The 19,086-nt window shown below is 47.2% G+C and overlaps 1 protein-coding gene and 1 long non-coding RNA gene across 5 annotated transcripts in view; one reads left to right on the top strand and one right to left on the bottom strand.

The window, feature by feature from the left end:
* Positions 1–1,371, top strand: part of LOC128342666 (zinc finger protein RFP-like) — a 20,284-nt gene extending 18,913 nt beyond the window's left edge. The window contains exon 7 of one of the 2 annotated variants that reach the window (XM_053290325.1): positions 182–1,371. In XM_053290325.1, the coding sequence (XP_053146300.1) occupies positions 182–690 (509 nt within the window). In that variant the 3' untranslated portion in view covers positions 691–1,371. The remainder of the gene's footprint in view (positions 1–181) is intronic. The other variant, XM_053290324.1, reaches the window with a different exon arrangement.
* LOC128342717 (uncharacterized) overlaps positions 1–19,086 on the bottom strand; it is a 24,631-nt gene extending 5,545 nt beyond the window's left edge. Inside the window, exons 1-3 of one of the 3 annotated variants that reach the window (XR_008315126.1) lie at positions 18,955–19,086; positions 16,123–16,273; positions 3,250–3,427 (exon numbers count right to left, since the gene is read on the bottom strand). This is a non-coding gene — a long non-coding RNA (uncharacterized LOC128342717). Of the gene's footprint in view, positions 1–3,249; positions 3,428–16,122; positions 16,274–17,619; positions 17,733–18,954 lie in introns of those variants that run through there. The other 2 variants (XR_008315125.1, XR_008315124.1) reach the window with 2 other exon arrangements.

Here is a 19,086-nt window from a genome sequence, read left to right as displayed (position 1 = left end):
CATGTATGGAAGGCCTTTTTTAAAAAAACTAATTATTCTGGGGTGTGTCTGTGTGTGATAACTGAGCTTAAGGGAGGGGGACTATGGGCTGGAGCCCCAGATTGTGAAAGTCCTTAGCAAGGTCCCTGACATCTGTCCACCTCTCCGCTGACCCTTCTTCACTTCCTCTCCCTGACAACAGCAAACGTCACTCTGGATCCGGACACCGCTTTTCCTGAACTCATCCTGTCTGGGGATCGCAAAAGCGTGAGATGGGACTTTGGAGCTCAAGATCTGCCTGACAACCCTGAGAGATTCACCTTTTGTCCGTGTGTGCTGGGGCACGAGGGGTTCACAGCCGGCAGACACTGCTGGGAAGTCAGGGTGGGAAGTGTGGGATATTGTGGCCTGGGGGTCGCCCGGAAGTCTGTGAGGAGAAAGGGCAGTATTGACTTTGATCGCAAAGGAGGGGTCTGGGCTACCTGGAGGTGGAATCCTGAATACGGGGACTTGAGCCCCCCTGAACGTCTGTGTCTGAGTGGGGAGCTGAAGGTCCGAGTGTCTTTGAACTGCGCTGGGCAGCAGCTGACATTTTTTAATGCCGACACAGCAGCCCTGCTCTGCAGGTTCTCAGGAGCCTCCTTCTCTGGAGAAACCCTCTGCCCCTTCTTTTATCTGACCGGAAATGCCCGCTTCAGAATCTCTCCTTGAGGCACCTGCCACATGACCTTCCTGACTGGCCCACCTGATTTCACTCTCTAGTCCAGGATGATTGGTATGAAATCAAATCTATGCAAAGAGCCCCTTTGTAAACTCTTGCAAAGGCCTCAACAGACTTCCTGTCACTTTGACCAAATGAACTAGAATGGAATCTGATTACCCCACTTTGACCAGAGTTCCTCCTTCTCTTAAAGGGGAACCCTCTCATCGCCATACCAGACCAGTAAGGGTTGGAGAAATTCACCCTCCTCAAAATGCAAACCAGGGTGCATTCAAATGCATTTGTAACTATCATTTAGACATATGAGGCGAATGTTCTGAGTAGTTAGATCTTCTCTTAAAGAGGGGGAGGGAGATATGTTGGAGGTTTAAGGGTTAAGGGATAGGAGGGGAGGGGAGAGACATTACTCACCTTTTGTGAGTTTGATGTTGATAACACAACTATTATTGTTGGCGCAGAATGCTATGATCAGAGTGCTGGCAGGGACCCATTTTTTAGAGAATGTTATTCTGATATGGTTTGATTTGGATTGTAAGCACCTTGGGGCAAGGACCTGGTGTCATTTTTGTATATTGCATGTTAGTGCTGGGTGTTTGACTGAAATAAGATAGCAATATATATATACATTTTAATAAACAAACAAAAGGTAACTGCCATGAATTTCATCTGCACAAGAGAGAACTCAAAGACAAAATAAGAACATAACAACATAAGAACAGCACTGCTGGGTCACAGGCTCAAGGCCCATCTAGTCCAGCATCCTGTTTCACACAGTGGCCCACCAGATGCCACTGGAAGCCACAGGCAGGAGTTGAGGGCGTGCCCTCCCTCCTGCTGTTGCTCCCCTGCAACTGGTACTCAGAGGCATCCTGCCTTTCAGGCTGGAGGTGGCCTTTAGCCCTCCGACTAGTAGCTGTTGATAGACCTCTCCTCCATGAAGTTATCCAAACCCCTCTTAAAGCCATCCAGGTTGTTGGCTGTCACCACATCTCGTGGCAGAGAATTCCACAAGCTGATTATGCATTGTGTGAAAAAGTACTTCCGTTTGTTGGTCCATTTGTTGGTGCCGCAGGCACGCGGATGTCACGACGGGTGCATGCGTGGCGCCAACTTTTACTGCTTGTAAACTTGGAAGACAACGACGGGGGCTAGGGGGGCAGGGAGGAACTCTGCTGCCTCAAAAACGTTTTAGAAAAGTCCAGTGCCGGAGGGGGAAGAGCAGCGGGGGTGTGTGTAAGTACTAACCCCCCCCGCCCTTAAACCACACTCTCCCCCCCCCGCCGAACCACCGGACTGGCAGAATTCCGGACCAGTCCGGAAGCCTTTTGCATGGCCCCGGACCTGTCCGTGCACACCCCTACTGCCTTCTACCGAGTCAGACCATTGGTCCATCCAGGTCAGTATTGTCTCTACACAGACTGGCAGCAGCTTCTCCAAAGTTGCAGGTAGGAAACTCCCTCGGCCCTATCTTGGAGATGCTGCCAGGGAGAGAACTTGGAACCTTCTGCATGCAAGCAGGTGGCTGCTCTTCACAGAGAAGCCCCATCCCCTGAGGGGAATATCTTATAGTGCTCACACATGTAGTCTCCCATTCAAATGCAAACCAGGGTGGACACTGCTGAGCAAAGGGGACAATTCATGCTTGCTACTGCAAGACCACTAATGGCACAGCGGGGAAATGACTTGCCTAGCGAGTAAGAGGTTGCTGGTTTGAATCCCCGCTGGTTTGTCTTCCAGAATATGGGAAAGGCAGAATATGGGAAATACCTTTATCGGGTAGCAGCGATATAGGAAGGTGCTGAAAGGCATCATCTCAGGCAGGAGTCTCAGCTCTATCTTGGAGATGCCAGGGAGGGAACTTGGAACCTTCTGCATGCAAGCAGGCAGATGCTCTTCCCAGAGTGGCCCCATCCCCTGAGGGGAATCTCTTATAGTGCTCAGACATATCTCCCATTCTAATGCAAGCCAGAGTGGACCCTGCTTAGCAAAGGGGACAATTCATGCTTACTACCACAAGACCAGCTCTCCTCCCGCTTGGAGTGGCCTGCATGTGTGAAGTGGGCAAGGTAGCAGAGGCCCAGAAGCCCAAGGTATGAAGGCATAACATAGAGCCGTAAGCTCAGAGCAGAAGGCAACCCAGGCCCAGAGTCAGCCCTGTGCCCATCTTGAGTAACAACTAAACTGATACCTCTTTGTTCCACCCCAACCCCCTATATTTTCTCCTTTTGACGAGGAAATGCACATGCACACCAGAAACAGGCTGAAAACCAGAATGGAAAGGCAAAGGGAGATCTAAGCCACGGAGTCTTACACTTGGGTCTCCAGATGTTGTTGGACTACAACTCCAATCACCCCCAGCTGCAGGTCTATGTGACTGGGGATGATGGGATTTGTGGTTTAACATCTGGGGACCCAAGTTTGAAAACTCCTGCGCTATACCTTGTATTTCTTTTGCCAGAGTTTGTGTTCCTTTCTGTTCTCTGCATTTGGGCAGGTCTCCCAATTTATGAAGGCAGTCTTCTTCACCTTTATAGCTTCCTTGACTTTACCTGTTAGCCATGCTGGCATCCTCACGGTCTTGGTGGTACTTTTCTTCCTTTTGGGCCCATTCTAACTGGGCTTCTTATATTCTGGTTTTAAGTAAAGTTCATGTATTCTGTGAGTCTCCTGATTTTTCCATTCAGTTTTATTTTCACCAAACTCCTTATTTTGGAGAAGTTGCTTATTCTGAAATTCAAAATGTCTGTGTTAGACTTCCTTGGTGATACTCTCCCCAAATGTATGCTGAATTTGATCGCACTATGGTCACTGTTCCCTAAAGGGTCGATGACACTGACACCAGGTCCTGGGTGCCACTCAGGATTAAGTCCAAGGTTGCCTTCTCTCTGGTTGGTTCCAAGACCAACTGTTCTAGGGCACAGTCATTTAGCGTATCTAGAAATTTACCTCTTTGTCATTACCTGACTGTGAATTTACCCAGTCTATGTGTGGGTAATTGAAGTCACCCATTATTACTGCCCTGCCTCTCCTTGACATCTCCCTGATTTCCTGCTGCAACTCCCAGTCACTGTCAGCGTTTCGATCTGGAGGGCGACAGCACGTCCCCCAGTATAGAACATTTCCTTTCAGATCTTGTATTGTCACCCACAAGGGCTGTAGAGCAGTGTTTCTCAACCTTTTTGGAGTCAAGGACCGCTAAATTCTTCGTGCAGAGTTTCAAGGACCGCTACATTCTTCATGCGCAGTTTCCCGGACCGGCAGTTAGTAAAGGGGTTTCAAATCTATCTATCTATCTATCTATCTATCTATCTATCTATCTATCTATCTATCTATCTATCAGACTTCTATACTGCCCAAAACTTGCATCTCTGGGCAGTTTAGAATGAAAATAATATAAGCATTAAAATAATTAAATTTGGAATCTTTTGCAAACATGGAATATTAGGGGTTCTCAACCTTGGGTCCCTCAGTTAAACTCCCATAACCCCCAGCAACAATGGCATTTGGCCATTATGGCTGGGGATTATGGGAGTAGAAGTCCACCAATGTCTGGATACCCAAGGTTGAGAACCCCTGAATCTAAAAGCCTGGGTGAACAAATTTGTCTCCAGTATGTCTTCAGTATGTGTGGGGTGGGGGTGGAGGTGCTTGTGATTACTCAATGGAGAGGGGATGTTGGGCCATTAGAAAAATTCAAAAGCTACATGGGGGCAATGAAAACAACACACAAGCAAGCTTTTGAATCCCCCAAAATGCTTCATCAGGCTGGATGTCAAGCAAAGCAAAAAGGAGGTGAGGAGAGGAGAGCAGGGCAAGCTCAGTAGAGCCGGAAATCTACAGTTTAACCCTCTCATGATGGAGGTGGAGTTTTAGCAGGAGTTGTGTAGTCGCAGGGCAGGATCCAGACAACGTTAGTCACGACCACCCACTGGAATTAATTTAGTCATCTCTCATTTGTGTCAATGCTGCTTGGTCATGATCACCTGACTTGATCTGGATCCTGCTCTTAGATGTGCACTTTGTGAGGTGGACCTAATGAAACCCGTGCAGCTCCTCCAAAACTCGTTAAATTCGTTACATGGCAGGTGCTGGGAATGGGGTTTTTTTTAATGGTGAAAGAAAATGTGAAGAAGAGCGGTGGAGACCTGGCATTAAAAGAAAGGGGGTGATTCTGAGATGGCGGAGGGTGTGGGGCGTTGTAGTGGTAGATGCCTCATTTTCCTCGCTGGGGAGATGAGGCACTGTTCAGGGTGGGTGAGGCAATGGTGCACCGGACTGCACTCGGAAGGTCGCCTGGGTCCAAGAGCTGCCGCCACTGTGCTTGCGCACCAGAGTGTAGCAAGTGTTCCCCATCCTCTCTCACAATGTGCACTTCTGTGCCCCCCTCCCAACTCCCCTGCGGGAGCCAATCACACCAGCCTGCCTTTGGGGCCACGCAGCTCACGTGGTCCCACATGCTGCCCGCGCATACCTGCGAGGTGAGCCAAGGCGGCCCTCCTCCCTCCCTCCTCTGCTTAGCCCTCACCGCGGCATGATCCCGGCCAGAGATTGTCCCCCGCACCCGGCGAGGTCATAAAGGGGACCGCCGTCCTCCACCGGCGGTGCAGACCAGGGGGTTACAGGGGGCAGAGGGACCACAACACCCCACCGATGCAAGAGGGAAACAGCGTTCCCTCTCAAGGTGCCTCGACCACAATAGGCAGCTGGGTTTCAATCTATCAACCTTTGGCTGCAAACAATGAGCATGCAAGAACCAGCAGCCCTTCAAGTGGCAGCCCTTCAGGTGGCATACCTTTTCATGCCCCCACACCGCATACAGTTTGAAGCTGTAAAGATAGGGAATAAAATAGCTGTAGGAAGATCACAGCAGCACGTGGAGGCAAGGGACAAGAAGGTGATACTCTTCCTCTTCCGTACCATGTGCAAAATTGAGGAAGTGAGTGCCTTGATTGCAGTTGTTGGGGGGGGGGGGTTTGACTCTTAGTCAGGGACCGGCGCTCAACCCTTCGGGGACCGGCAGCGGTCCCCGGACCGGTGGTTGAGAAACTCTGCTGTAGAGGACTCCAGTCCACCTAGGTTTTCTAGCTTGTTAGATTCTGTCTTTAACATTTTTAACATTCAACATTTTAACATTTAACGTTAGATTCTTCTTTAACATCCAGTGCAACTCCACCTCCAAGGCGCCCCTCCCTGTCCTTTCTATAGAGTTGATATCCAGGGATAACAGTGTCCCACTGGTTCTCACAATTCCACCATGTTACTTTTCTGCCCACTATATCTATTTCTATGTTAGCAACCAAGCACTCCAGCTTGCCCATCTTGGCTCGGAGGCTTCTGGCATTGGCATATAAGCACCTATATGCGGAATCTCTTCCCTGGTGTCTGCTATCTTTCTTTTGACTCTCTGATCTCTTTGACCAGCTTCTTTCTGCTCTTTATGTGATTCTGCTCTGTCCCCTCCTGTTTTTTCTAAATCTTTTACTACACCCTAGCACCTTAAGGGATTTTGGCATTTGCCAAACCGGATACTGCCCAACTCCTGTCAGCTGTTCCCCAGGCTATTCCCCAGACTCACAGATAAGCAGATTTTCCTGGCTAACACCTTTTGGCTTCCAAGTTTCCCATTTGTTCCCTAGATTTTTCTTTTCACCCACATTGAAAGGGCTCTTCGGTAATCAATAGCCCGGGGTTTGTTCAGTGCTCCTGGAGCCCCCCCCCCCTTCCTTTGTTCCTGCTTAAGAACAGCCCGGCTGAATCAGGCCCAAGGCCTATCTCAGGGCTGCACAACTCAAATGCCCTGGTGGGCCGGAACCATCCACAACTTGATGTGCAGGGGCCGAGGTCAAATTTTTAGCACATTATGACATTAAAATTAAATATTATTAGTTACTTGTGGATCTCTTCCCCTTGTCAATGGACCCATGGTTTCAACCAAGGACAGTGACCAGAGAATAGGTCCTGTCCCTGCTCAATCAGTGGGGGCCCTGGAGTGCATGCCAGTCCCAAACAAATGCCAAGTCCTCTCCTCTCCCTAAATTGTTGTTGCTTTCTTGCTGCAATGCTTGGCATGCTTACATGGGAGTAAGCCTCACTGGGCACACCATGGAGCATATTTCTGAGAAAGCAGGCACATGATGGCGCTATAAGGTAGTTTCTTTGCTGGTCAAATGACCGTAACAATAAGGTAGTTTCCAGCTCTTGTGTTGCTGCAGGATACCTGGGGGCCAGTGAAATAGTCCCTGCGGCCCGAATCCGGCCCCCAGGCCTTATGTTGTGCAGGCCTGGCCTATCTAGTCTAGCATCCTGTTTCATACAGTGGCCCACCAGATGCCTCTGAGAAGCCCACAGGCAAGAGGTGAAGGCATTCCTTCTCTCCTTCTGTTGCTGCCCTGCAACTATTATGCAACTATTATCTGTAACTACTATTATCTGTGGTTTACTTTGTCTTAATATCTTTGTTTGAGTTTATAAACTCCCTGCTAACTTGGCAAAGAGGCACCTTTTAACATGGTGATTCTCTTTATTTAGCAGGGGGAGAGTAACTGGCCCTATTCAACCCCAGCACAGTACCTCCAGTGACCATTGCTGGTTATCTTATGTTTCTTTTTAGATTGTGAGCCCTTTGGGGACCAGGATCCATCTTATTTATTTATTATTTCTCTGTGTAAACCCCCGAGCCATTTTTGGAAGGGCGGTATAGAAATCGAATAAATCAATTTTTTAAAAGCTATTTATCATTACCTTGGTTATGCGCGTGAGAACAGCCTCATACTATTCTTTTGTGTTCATAAGGGAAGCAGCTATAAAACATGGTGTTGCTTGTTTTGCTCTTATTGCAGTTACAGTCTGAATGAGAATCTGCAAATGAAGATAGCCGACTTCTATCAAGAATTTCCTACCCTAAGAACAGAGCCAACTTGTTATATATATTTTGCCTATTGTTGTTGTTATTATTATTACATTTATATCCCGCTTTTCCTCCAAGGAGCCCAAAGCGGTGTACTACATACTTGCGTTTTCTCCTCACAACAACCCTGTGAAGTAGGTTAGGCTGAGAGAGACATGACTGGCCCAGAGTCACCCAGCTAGTATCATGGCTGAATGGGGATTTGAACTTGGGTCTCCCTGGTACTATTCCCGCTGTGCCCGCACTCTAACCACTACACCACACTGGCTGTGTGTATGTGTGTTCAGGAGTGTAGCTATAATTGAGCAGATAGGTTCAAAGAACCCAGGGCCCCCAACTCCTGAGGGCCCCCGGGCCTCACCCCTCCCTATTTTCTGAATTATCTCCCTCACTCTGAGGAGCCAACAGGGAGAGGGGCGAGTATGAGCCCCTTCTCCCCTAGCTACGCTCCTGTGTGTGGTGTTGTTTTGAGGAACCTGAAGAGTGCTAGAAAATTTGTATGACTCTAAGCATTTTGCTTGCTTGCTGATAAGAGAAGCTGACTACGTGTGTTCAAGGAGCAAGCCACCCTTTGAGATGCAAAGACTGGACAAACTAGTTTCCAGAGAAGCAGCAAGCTGCTGATTTTTTTTCCTTTGGAAGTTTCAATTACGAGACCTTACAGCTGACTTAACCTCATTACTCTTGTGTATTCTCAAGTTAACTTTCCCCCTAAAATATTAGCCAAGAGCTATAAAGGCTTTCTATTGTCTGCTTTTTAATTTTGATTTACTTATTCATTCATTCATTCATCAAACTTATATACCGCCCAAACTTTCGTCTCTAATTGTACACTTTTGTCCAAGAGAGGAGTATAAACTAATCTGCTTGCTTATGTGTGTGTGTATATTGTTGTTGTTGTTGTTATTTTTTGTTTTGGCCAGAATCTCCACATGAATGCCAGAGGATCTCTTTGCTTACCATCACCCAAAGATGCTGGAAATGGACAATTATATCAAAGATGGTCTAAGTTTGCAGATACCTGAAACTGCAAACCTATGAACGTGCTATTGCCATCCTAATGAAAATGCTGACAGGGACTGGGAGTTACAGAAGGAAATCAAGGAGGTGTTAAAGTGAGAGAGAGAGAGAGAGAGCTGTAATAAAGGGTGACTTCAATTACCCACACATAGACTGGGCAAATTCATATTCAAGTCATGACAAAAACTTCTTTAAATACATCAGAAGCAGGAAACCTGCCAGGGAGGTGGTTGGTCTGTTACAGTTAGATGATGAGGGAGTGAAAGAGGACATGGAGATTGCCGAGAAGCTAAACGTGTTCTTTGCATCTGCCTTCACTGCAGAGGATACTTAGTGCATACCTGTGCCTGAACCAAGCTTTCAGGGATAGAGTTTAAAGAACTGAGTCAGATAGAGGTGATTAGAGATGGCATTCTAAACTGACTGGAAAAAATAGGAATTATCAAATAGCCAGGGCCAGATAGCATCCACAAGAGTGTAAAGTTAGGGTAACCTGGTACCCCTAAATTTGGATTGCAAAGTTTGGTTAAGCAGTCCCCAGGAGAAAAGACAGCCACAGCTGGGGCGTATCTAGGGTGGGGCAGGCAGGGCACGTGCCCCGGGCACCACTTGAAGGGGGCGCCATTTTGTAAAATCAATTTTTTTTAAAAGGCTGCTGAAAACAAAATGGACACCGCACATGCTCGAATGGCCTCTGTGAGGCCCTAGTAGGCCATGCCAGGCCTTGCAGAGGCCATTTGAGCATGCACGGTGGCCATTTTGTTTTCAGCTGCCATTTTTTAAAAAAAATATTATTTTAAAAAATGGCCACCACACATGCTCAAATGGTCTCTGTGAGGCCCTAGAGGCCAGAGGAGTGAGGGGGAACCTTTGCAGACACCCCCCATGGCATTTAGGAAGCCCCCCGAAGGGGCTACAGGTTAAAAAATTTTTTAATATAATATAAGATACTGTACACATATGCAGATTGGCACTATGTACAGAAAATCAGGGCTTGTGAATACTGAGCTGAAGCTTATGAGCTAGGATTGTATTCATTTTCTCTTACTTTGCTTCTTGTGATAAGTGAGTTAAATGTGATGTCTTAATAATATGGCTATTAATGGTGAGTTTGTTTTGAATCAGTGTGAAATCCTTAGTCTTAAGGCCCACTGGGAGTTTCTTGCTCTCTTTCTCTCATTTTAACTGTCTTTCTGAAATACTAGAATATATTCCAAGCAGTGACACAGTTTTCTCTGCATATCCTTTAATTATTTTCAGAGTATCTGGGAAAAGTCAAATTCTCCATTGATTTTTAAAACTTATGTAATGGTGATGCTACAATGCATAGCAGAGAATTAGACAGGCACTTCTGTTTAGTTTTCCAAGTACACTTCCACATAGTATTTGGGTATTTCATGAGCCCCAGCATACCGAAATTTGTAGTTTTCCAGCATTTTTTGATCTGGCTAAGTCTACTGCTAAATAGTTTTTGAAATATTAAAAGATTAACGAGATTACATTGACTTGTATTTTTCAGCTGATATTATGGTGAAGTTATCTGAAAGATGGGTGTCAGATGTTTGGACAGGGGGCGCAATTTCAGTGTTTGCCCTAGGTGCTATTTTCCCTAGATACGCCTCTGAGCCACAGATTTAATGATCCAAATAAAGATATATTTTCTTTACTATAATGAAGAGGCATGGCCTTTAAGAACATGTGAGTATTCTCACATTACATAGAATATACTAGATTGTAATTATGTCAAGGCACTAAAACGTAACCTTTACTGTATAAATAGAGTAGATTTTCTAATATCAATGTAATTAGCTAGGTAAAGAATGGCTAAACAGTTGACTAAGCATTCAGCTAACAAACTACGTAAATGTATCTAAATCACTAACCAGGATTAAGTTCTATTGAGGATAGAGGAAGAAAGAAGCACAGAAATTAGATTAAGAGCAGTAACCAGGACCCAAGAATAATCAGTGTTGGGGAAGGGATCAAGGGAAAAGTGGGGTGAGGTGACCCCTCACCTCAACACAGTAAGCAAGAGACCATCATTACTGAAATGATTGAAGGAAAGAAACAGTGACAAGGACTAGGTGCAAAACAGTGTCTGAGAAGGGACTACTTATTTATTTATTTATTTATTTATTTATTTATTTATTTATTTATTTATATTCAATTTCTATACGCCCTTCCAAAAATGGCTCAGGGCAGTTTACACAGGGAAATAATAAATCAATAAGCTGGATCCCTGTCCCCAAAGGGCTCACAATCTAAAAAGAAACAAGACAGACACCAGCAACAGTCACGGGAGGTACTGTGCTGGGGGTGGATAGGCCAGTTACTCTCCCCCTGCTAAATCAAGAGAATCACCACGTTAAAAGGTGCCTCTTTGCCCAGTTAGCAGGGGTTGGCAATGACAATGACAAGGATTAAGTGAAAAGCAGAGTCAGAGGCCAAGGAAATCTAGCAGGTTCCTAGTTAGGGGACAGGTCTAGGTTATGTAGATCGATCTGTGTGAGAGGAGACAAGGGAAATAAAAAGAGAGCTAAGGCTACAACCTAGGAACATGGAGCAGAAAAAGCAAGAGAAGCAGGTAGACTAGGTCAGTTAAAGGATGCAATGGGAGGTTACGGGAGAGACAGACCTGTTAGATGAACTAGGAAAGATGGGAGAGAAATGGAACTAGAGTGGAGGACTGCTGAGTTGTTCTAGGGTGAGTCAGTTGGCTAAAGCTGGAAGAAAAATCTATGGAGGTGGCTGTCCCTGGGTGAACAGGGGGCCACCAGCAAGGAAATGGGTGACTGGAGCAAAGTTACAGGGGTTTAAACTGCTGGGATCCATTTTAGAAGGGTTCTGGTGACTGGCGTTGCTTAAAACTGAGAAAGTCACAGGACTGGAATCCTTACCAGCAGATCTGGTTGGAATCTACCTATGGCTGGGCAGTGAAAGCCCAAAGGTCTCTAACCTGCCTCCTCCTGGGGCAGCCCTGTGGACTGAGAATTCCCCTGGAGTCTGTTTTCTTGTCCTGGGAAAGAGTTGGCTGTCTTCCTCAAGGGACGAGGGCTTTCCCATTATTCTCGTCTGAAGAACGGCTAGGCTGGCTAGTACTTAAACATGTACACTCACATGTATACATGAATGCATCGGTAGGTCTTCCAGCATGCTTGGGAGGGGGAGGGGAATGAAGAAAAGTCATAGTTGCCTATCCAGGTGAGATGTACTGAAGCCAGGTGTTCAGTAGAGCAGAAATGGAGTGCACTGCCAGGATCAGAGAGAGAGTGTCGGGGGGCTTGGAAGTCCCTTTTCTAAAAGGGTCCAAGTCATGTGCTCAGTGCCCATGTGAGCCACTGAACACCTCACTATGCTTCTTGTGTCAGGGAACAGGAAGAATGAGATTACAAGTCGTCAGACAGAAAACAGGCTTCTCTTGATGACCAAAAACACAAAATACTGGAATTGGGCAGATACCTCCTAAGAAGGGGTAAATGGCTTAGCCATCATGGTTAATGGGCAATCCAGTAGGAAAACAATGAAGGCCAAGTATAGGCAAAAAGAGCTGTCGGAAAGAGCCAGAAAACCCACACAGGAGATGGAGACTGACAAAAGAGCCGAGGAAACTGGGCCTTTAGATACGTGCATGCAAGAATGTCAGAAATGTTGCAGACTTGCTCAGTCTGGATGGATCTGAGCCATGGAGACTGCATCTGAGAGCAGTCTCGGACTGTTGGGAATGAATCATGCATGCGGTCAGCCTGATTTTAATGGATCAGAGAATCTGTATTGGACTCCTGGGAGTAAAATGCAGTTGCCATGTTTCTCCCTCTTTAGAACTTGCTAGGTTATTCCAAACTCCAGTGCTATAACACTGCTTATTCCTGGACTATTTTCCCATAGACACACGTCAACCAGGCAAAACACTCAAGTAGGGGTGTGAACCAAATTAAAGGGGAGGGGAGGTGTACTGTCAGATCTACTATGACAACAATGACAAATATTTATACACTGCTCTTCAACCAAAGTTCACAAAGCAGTTTATAAAGAAAATACATAAATAAAATAGAGGAGAGCTGGTCTTGTGGTAGTAAGCATGATTTGTCCCCCTAGCTAAGCAGGGTCCGCACTGGTTGCATATGAAAGGGAGACTAGAAGTGTGAGCACTATAAGATATTCCCCTCAGGGGATGGAGCTGCTCTGGGAGAGCAGAAGGTTCCAAGTTCCCTCTCTGGCTTCTGCAAGATAGGGCTGAGAGAGACTCCTGCCTGCAACCTTGGAGAAGCTGCTGCCAGTCTGTGAAGACAATAGTGAGCTAGATAGACCAATGGTCTGACTCAGTATATGGCAGCTACCTACATTCCTATGTTCCCAAAATGGTCTCCAGTCCCCAAAGAGCTCACATTTGAAAATAAACATAAGGCAGATACCAGCAACAGCCACTGGAGGGATGCTGTGCTAGGGCTGGATAGGGCCAGTTGCTCTCCCTCTCCTAAATATAAGAGAATCACCACTTTAAAAGGTGTCTCTTTGCTTAGTTAGCAGGGGTAGGATCCAGATCCTGTAACAAGAGTCCTTAAAGATCTCAAATGTGAAATTGCTGACCTCCTTGTAAAAATATGTAACTTATCCCTACAACCGGGCTCTGTACCAAAGGACTGGAAAGTAGCCAGTGTAACACCAATTTTCAAAAGAGGGATCCAGGGGGGATCTCAGAAATTATAAGCCGGTTAGCTTAAAGCATTCTCAAAAATGAAATTGTTTAAGCATGTAGAACAGGTCCTGCTGAAGGAGAACCAGCATGGCTTCTGCAAAGGTGAATCTTGACTCACCAGTCTTTTGTGATTATTTGAGAGTGTCAACAGACATGAATAAATGTGATCCAGTTGACACAGTATACTTGGACTTTAAAAAAACCTTCAGCAAAGTTACTCATCAAAGACTCTTGAAAAAATGTAGCAGTCATGGGACAGGTTCATGTGTGGATTGGTTAAGGACAGGAAATAGAGGGTAGGTATAAATGGACAATTCTTTAAATGGAGGGAAGAAGTAGGGTCTCACAAGGATCTATATTGGGACCAGTGCTTTTTAATTTATTCATAAATTGTCTAGAAGTTGGGGTAGGTAGTCAAGTGGCCAAATTTGCAGATGACACGAAACTATTTAGGATAGTGAAATCCAAAACAGATTGCGAGGAGCTCCAAACTGGGTGAGTGGACAACAAAAGATGTGGCTCAATGTTAGCAAGTGTAAAGTGATGCATATTGGGGCAGACATAGGAACATAGGAAGCTGCCATATACTGAGTCAGATCATTGGACTATCTAGCTCAATATTGTCTTCACAGAGTGGCAGCGGTTTCTCCAAGGTTGCAGGCAGGAATCTCTCTCAGCCCAATCTTGGAGATGCCAGGGAGGGAACTTGGAACCTTCTGCTTTTCCTGGAGCAGCTCCATCCCCTGAGGGGAAAATCTTACAGTGCTCACACGTCAACATCCCCATTCATATGCAACCAGGGTGGACCCTGCTCACACATCAACTTTCCCATTCATATGCAACCAGACTGGACCCTGCTTAGCTAAGGGGACAAATCATACTTGCTACCACAAGACCAGCTCTCCTCTCCCAACTTGACATATATGCTGAAGGGGTCTGAGCTGTTGGTGACTGACCAGGAGAGAAATCTTGGGATTGTAGTGGATAGCTCATTGAAATGTTAGTTTCAACAAAGTGCAGCAGCTGTGAAAACTTCCAGTTCCATGCTTGGAATCATTATACAAATCTATCGTGTGGCCACATTTGGAGTACTGTGTACAGTTCTGGTCACCATATCTTAAAAAGGGCATTTTATTGTAGAACTGAAGAAGGTGCAGAAGAGTGCAACCAAGATGATCAAGGGCCTAGCGCACCTTCCTTATGAGGTAAGGCTACAGCACCTGGGGCTTTTAAGTTTAGAAAAAATACGACTGTAGGGAGACATAATAAGGTGAATAAAATTATGCATGGTGTGGCAAGGGTGGACTGAGAAGAATTTTTCTCCCTCTCACATAACACTAGAACCAGGGGTCATCCTAGGAAACTGATTCCCAAAAAACTCAGGACTGAAAAAAGGGAGTACTTTTTCCTACAATGCATAATTAACCTATGGAATTCTCTGCCACACGATGTGATGGCAGCCATCAGCCTCGATAGCTTTAAGAAGGGTTTAGATAAATTCATGGAGGAAAAGTCTATTAATGGCTACTAGTCTGAGGGCTATAGGCCACCTCCAGCCTCAGAGGCAGGATGCCTCTAAATACCAGATGCAGGGGAGGAATGACAGCAAGAGAAATGGCATGCCCTGACCACTTTCCTGTGGGCTTCCCAGAGGCATCAGGTGGGTCACTGTGTGAAACAGGATGCTGGACTGGATGGGCCTTGGGCCTGATCCAGCAGGTTTATTCTTATAGTCATTTCTTATGAACTCTATAACCCATTTTTGGAGTTAGCTATTCTTGTTGTTTAGGGCTTTGCAGCCAAGAAAATCTCATAACTAAACTGAAACTGCTATAATCTTTAATTTATTTGTTCATTATAACTATAATTTTGTCAGCGGCTATGATAGAACCAGTTTGCTTTGCCTAGTTATGTGTTTCCTTGCTTGGTTATATAGTGAACTTAGGGGGTAATTGTTTTGACAGAATAGCAGTCAGAATAGCCGCTCCACACCATGTGTATGTTTTGTATTCCTATTGAGTGCTAAATTGAGTACTTATTGTATACGTATATATCTGATCTGGTGTATCATGATAATTAGCAAGACTTTGAACTTCCTGTTCAGCTCAGTGGGCATGTTCAGAAAACCCACCCCCCTCATCGGAAGCTAAAGTGTCTGGGGTGTGTGATGAAATGCATACCTCCACCTGAGCTGAAGAACGTCTTGCACTTCTGCTCCACCTTGAGTGCTCTGAATGGGGGACATTCCTCCCTTTTGTTACAGAATGCGGGCAATCCTTCTTTTTTGTCATTAAAGGGCCAGAGCCATCAAGCGATAGTCCTAAACCCTTTTTCACAATAGGTAACCAGCTCAAACCAGACCTACCTGTATGTTCAGACCCATTAAGGAGGATGAGACCCTCCTTGAAAATGAGACCCTTTAAAGGGGGCTTAGACAAAGTAATGGAGGACAATGGCTACTAGTCTGGTAGCTATAGGCCACCTCCAGCCTCAGAGAGGCAAGATGTAGCTAAATAACCAGTTGCAGGAGGGCATTGGCAGAGGAGGGTCACACCCTCACCCCTGACTGGTGGGCTTCTCAGAGGCATCTGGAGGGCCACTGTGTGAAACAGGATGCTGGACTAGATGGGCCTTGAGCCTCATCTAGTATGGCTGTTCTTATGTACTTATATTTAATATTTTATCATTTTTACATTTTATATACCACTCTTCCTCCAAAGAGCCCAGAGCAGTGTACTACTTCCTGCTGCCCATGTGATTAAAAAGGGGTACATGCTGTGAATATGGATATCTGTATACCTTCTTACAACATCCTGATGTTCTCCTTTCCTTTCCTTTCTGTGAAAATTTATATCCCACTCTTCCTTCATGGAGCCCAGAGCAGTGTGAAGGGTTATCTTTATCCTCATAACAACCCTGTGAAGTAGGTTAGGCTGAGAGATCTTCCAGTCTGGAGAGAAAACGTCAACCCTGGATTAGCCTAAGTCCAGCATTACATCAGAGATACGCTGACTCTTTCCATTGGATCCCAGAGGTGTCTATCTTGGAGGAGTGGGAAAGCCTTCCTCCTCTTTAATCACTATTAAATAGGGGCCCCATCCCCCACCCTTTTGCCACCACCAGTACAGTCATGGCAGGGTTGCCAGTAAGCAGCCACCATGTCACCAACTGCTTCTGGTGTCCAGAAAGTGAGATGCTGAAGAGATTTTAGTGCTCTCCCAGCCAAGGACCTGCTACTCCATGCCAGGTAGTTGGTTAATGTTTTTGTATTTTTTTCTTTTGAATTCCTGTGTGCCTTTCTTTACTCCCTATTCCTGCTATTTCCCCCAATTCCTTATTCTGTGAGCAAGCCTTATTTCTTAATAAACTTCATATACTTAGAAGTGGCTTCAGTCTGGTTTAACAGGTTCTGGAGGGTTACTTGCAAAGCTCTTCGCCATGCGCCTCATAAGGTCATTTGCTACTGTTGAGTTGTTTTCTGAATAATACATGGTTGTCTAGAGCTGGGTTGTGAGGACTCTGACTGTACAGTGCCTGCAAGTCCCAAGCCAGACAGTTCTAGGTTGCTGAAGCCATGTCTGAGCCTGGTCAGTGGCTTTAGGGACATAGGAAGCTGCCATATCCTGAGTCAGACCATTGGTCTATCTAGCTCTAGCAGGGAGGAGGAGGAGGAGAAGCGGCAGCAAGCATGTGGGGATGTCTGTACTCACTGCCACCCTGCAGTGGGTGCAGATATCCTCGCGCTGACCTCACGCTGTCAGCCAGCTTGCCTGTGGCCAGCAAGCATGACGTGTCCCCTTAGCTAAGCAGGGTCTGCCCTGGTTGCATATGAAAGGGAGACTAGAACTGTGAGCACTATAAGATATTGCTCTCAGGGGATGGAACCGTTCTAGGAAGAGCATCTAGGACCCAAGTTCCCTCCCTGGCAGCATCTCCAAGTTCGGGGTGAGAGAGATTGTTGCCTGCAACCTTGGAGAAGACACTGCCAGTCTGGGTAGACAATACTGAGAGAGATGGACCAATGGTCTGACTCAGGATATGGCAGCGGCCTGTGTTCCTATGCAGTGCCCTGCCCTCACTGCCCCTGCTCTTGCTCTAATTGTTCTTCCTCCCATCCATGAGTGCACAACTCAAATGCCTTGGTGACAATCAACTGTGACTTGGTGTGTCGGGGCCAAGGTTAATTTCAGCACATCAGTTATTACATTTAACGTAATTCTTTAAAACTAGCCAACCCCACACAGAGCATCTGTGCGCTCTTTGGGGCCGGCGGTTACCTCTTCCCCCCACCCCCACCTTCTGCCCCAGTCTCTGCTTCCGGGCCCAGCCACCGCTCCTCCTCACCGCCACCTCTGCCCCTGCACTTTCTTTCCCCCCTCCTGGGCCTTGCCTCCATGGGTGGGCTGGGCCGGGCCCGCCACCACCTCTGGCCTCCACGACCAGGCCCGCCGCCGCGGCGACCAATCCTCCTGGGTGCGCCTCAGCCAATCAGGCGCGTCCACTGCCCAACCAATCAGCTGGGTGCTGGGACGCCCATTCCAAGGCACACCCAGGAGAACTAATATAATAGACTAGTATTTTGAAGCCCGTTATAATAACGGGCGCTAGCCTTTTCCTCTCCCCTTTACTGGTTTTTTTTTTAAAATACTGACGACGACGCTGCCGCCGAAGTCCCACCCTCCCTCCCTCCCAACTTCCGAAACCACCTTACCCCGCCCGTGACAGTTGAGCAAAGGATGACCTAAATTGAAGAGGGAGAGAGGAGCTCGCAAGCAGTGCTCCTCCCTCTGCAAAGGCTCTTTCCGAACTGGCGCTTGGGGCGGAAAGGACGCCTCTTGCGTCCTTTCCGCCCCAAGCGCCAGTTCGGGCAGAGCCTTTGCAGAGGGAGGAGCACTGCTTGCGAGCTCCTCTCTCCCTCTTCAATTTAGGTCATCCTTTGCTCAACTGTCACGGGCGGGGTAAGGTGGTTTCGGAAGTTGGGAGGGAGGGACTTCGGCGGCAGCGGCAGCATTTTTACTTTTACTTTTCTTCGGCCGCCACCCACCACGGCCCGTGTCTCCGGCCGGGCCGGCCACCAAGGGCTCCGACGGGCCCGCCACCCACCGCGGCTCCGGCCGGGCCCTCCGCTGCCCGGGGCCTCTCCCTTGTCGCCGCGGCGTGTCCTCTGGCCAAGGCGGCGGCCAGTGTCCCCCGGCGCCACTCACCCGGCTTCTTCAGGGCGGCCGCTTCTGGCCGCCCAAGATGGCCACCGGGTGCCGGTGGTCGTGTCTCCCTCGCTCTGTTCTGCGCATGCGCTCCGCGCATGCGCAGAACAGGCCAGGGAGGCACGGACACACGCTTGGTGTCCGTCCACGGACGGACACCAAGGGTTTTATTATAGAGGATAGTAATGACAGGCAGAGGGTTGGAGTCAGGGGTAGGAGTGAGGGGAAAGAGGGAAGCTGTTAGTAGTAGACTCCAGTCTCCAGCCCAGGGGTGGGAGATATTAGGTCTCAAGCGGCCAACTGCATTGAACCACTGCTGTTCATCAGCATAACAGACCAAGAGCTCTTCATAGCTCCTGCCATTTTGGTTTATGGCCGTAAATAAAATGATTCTGATTCTCCTGCTGTTGCAACAGGATATTCTTACCTGGGGCCAGCAAAGAGTCCCTTTGGGCCAGATCTGCCCCCCGGGCCTTATGTTGTGCAGGCCTCCATTCTAATCTCTTCCTCAGCATAGGAAGCTGCTTTCTACCGAGCTAGACATTGGTCCATCTAGCTC

Source organism: Hemicordylus capensis, chromosome 2, assembly GCF_027244095.1.
Source record: "Hemicordylus capensis ecotype Gifberg chromosome 2, rHemCap1.1.pri, whole genome shotgun sequence".
In the NCBI taxonomy this organism is placed as follows: Eukaryota; Metazoa; Chordata; class Lepidosauria; order Squamata; family Cordylidae; genus Hemicordylus; species Hemicordylus capensis.
Note: the sequence above shows the minus strand (reverse complement) of the source record. Positions and strands in the feature narration are given on the sequence as shown.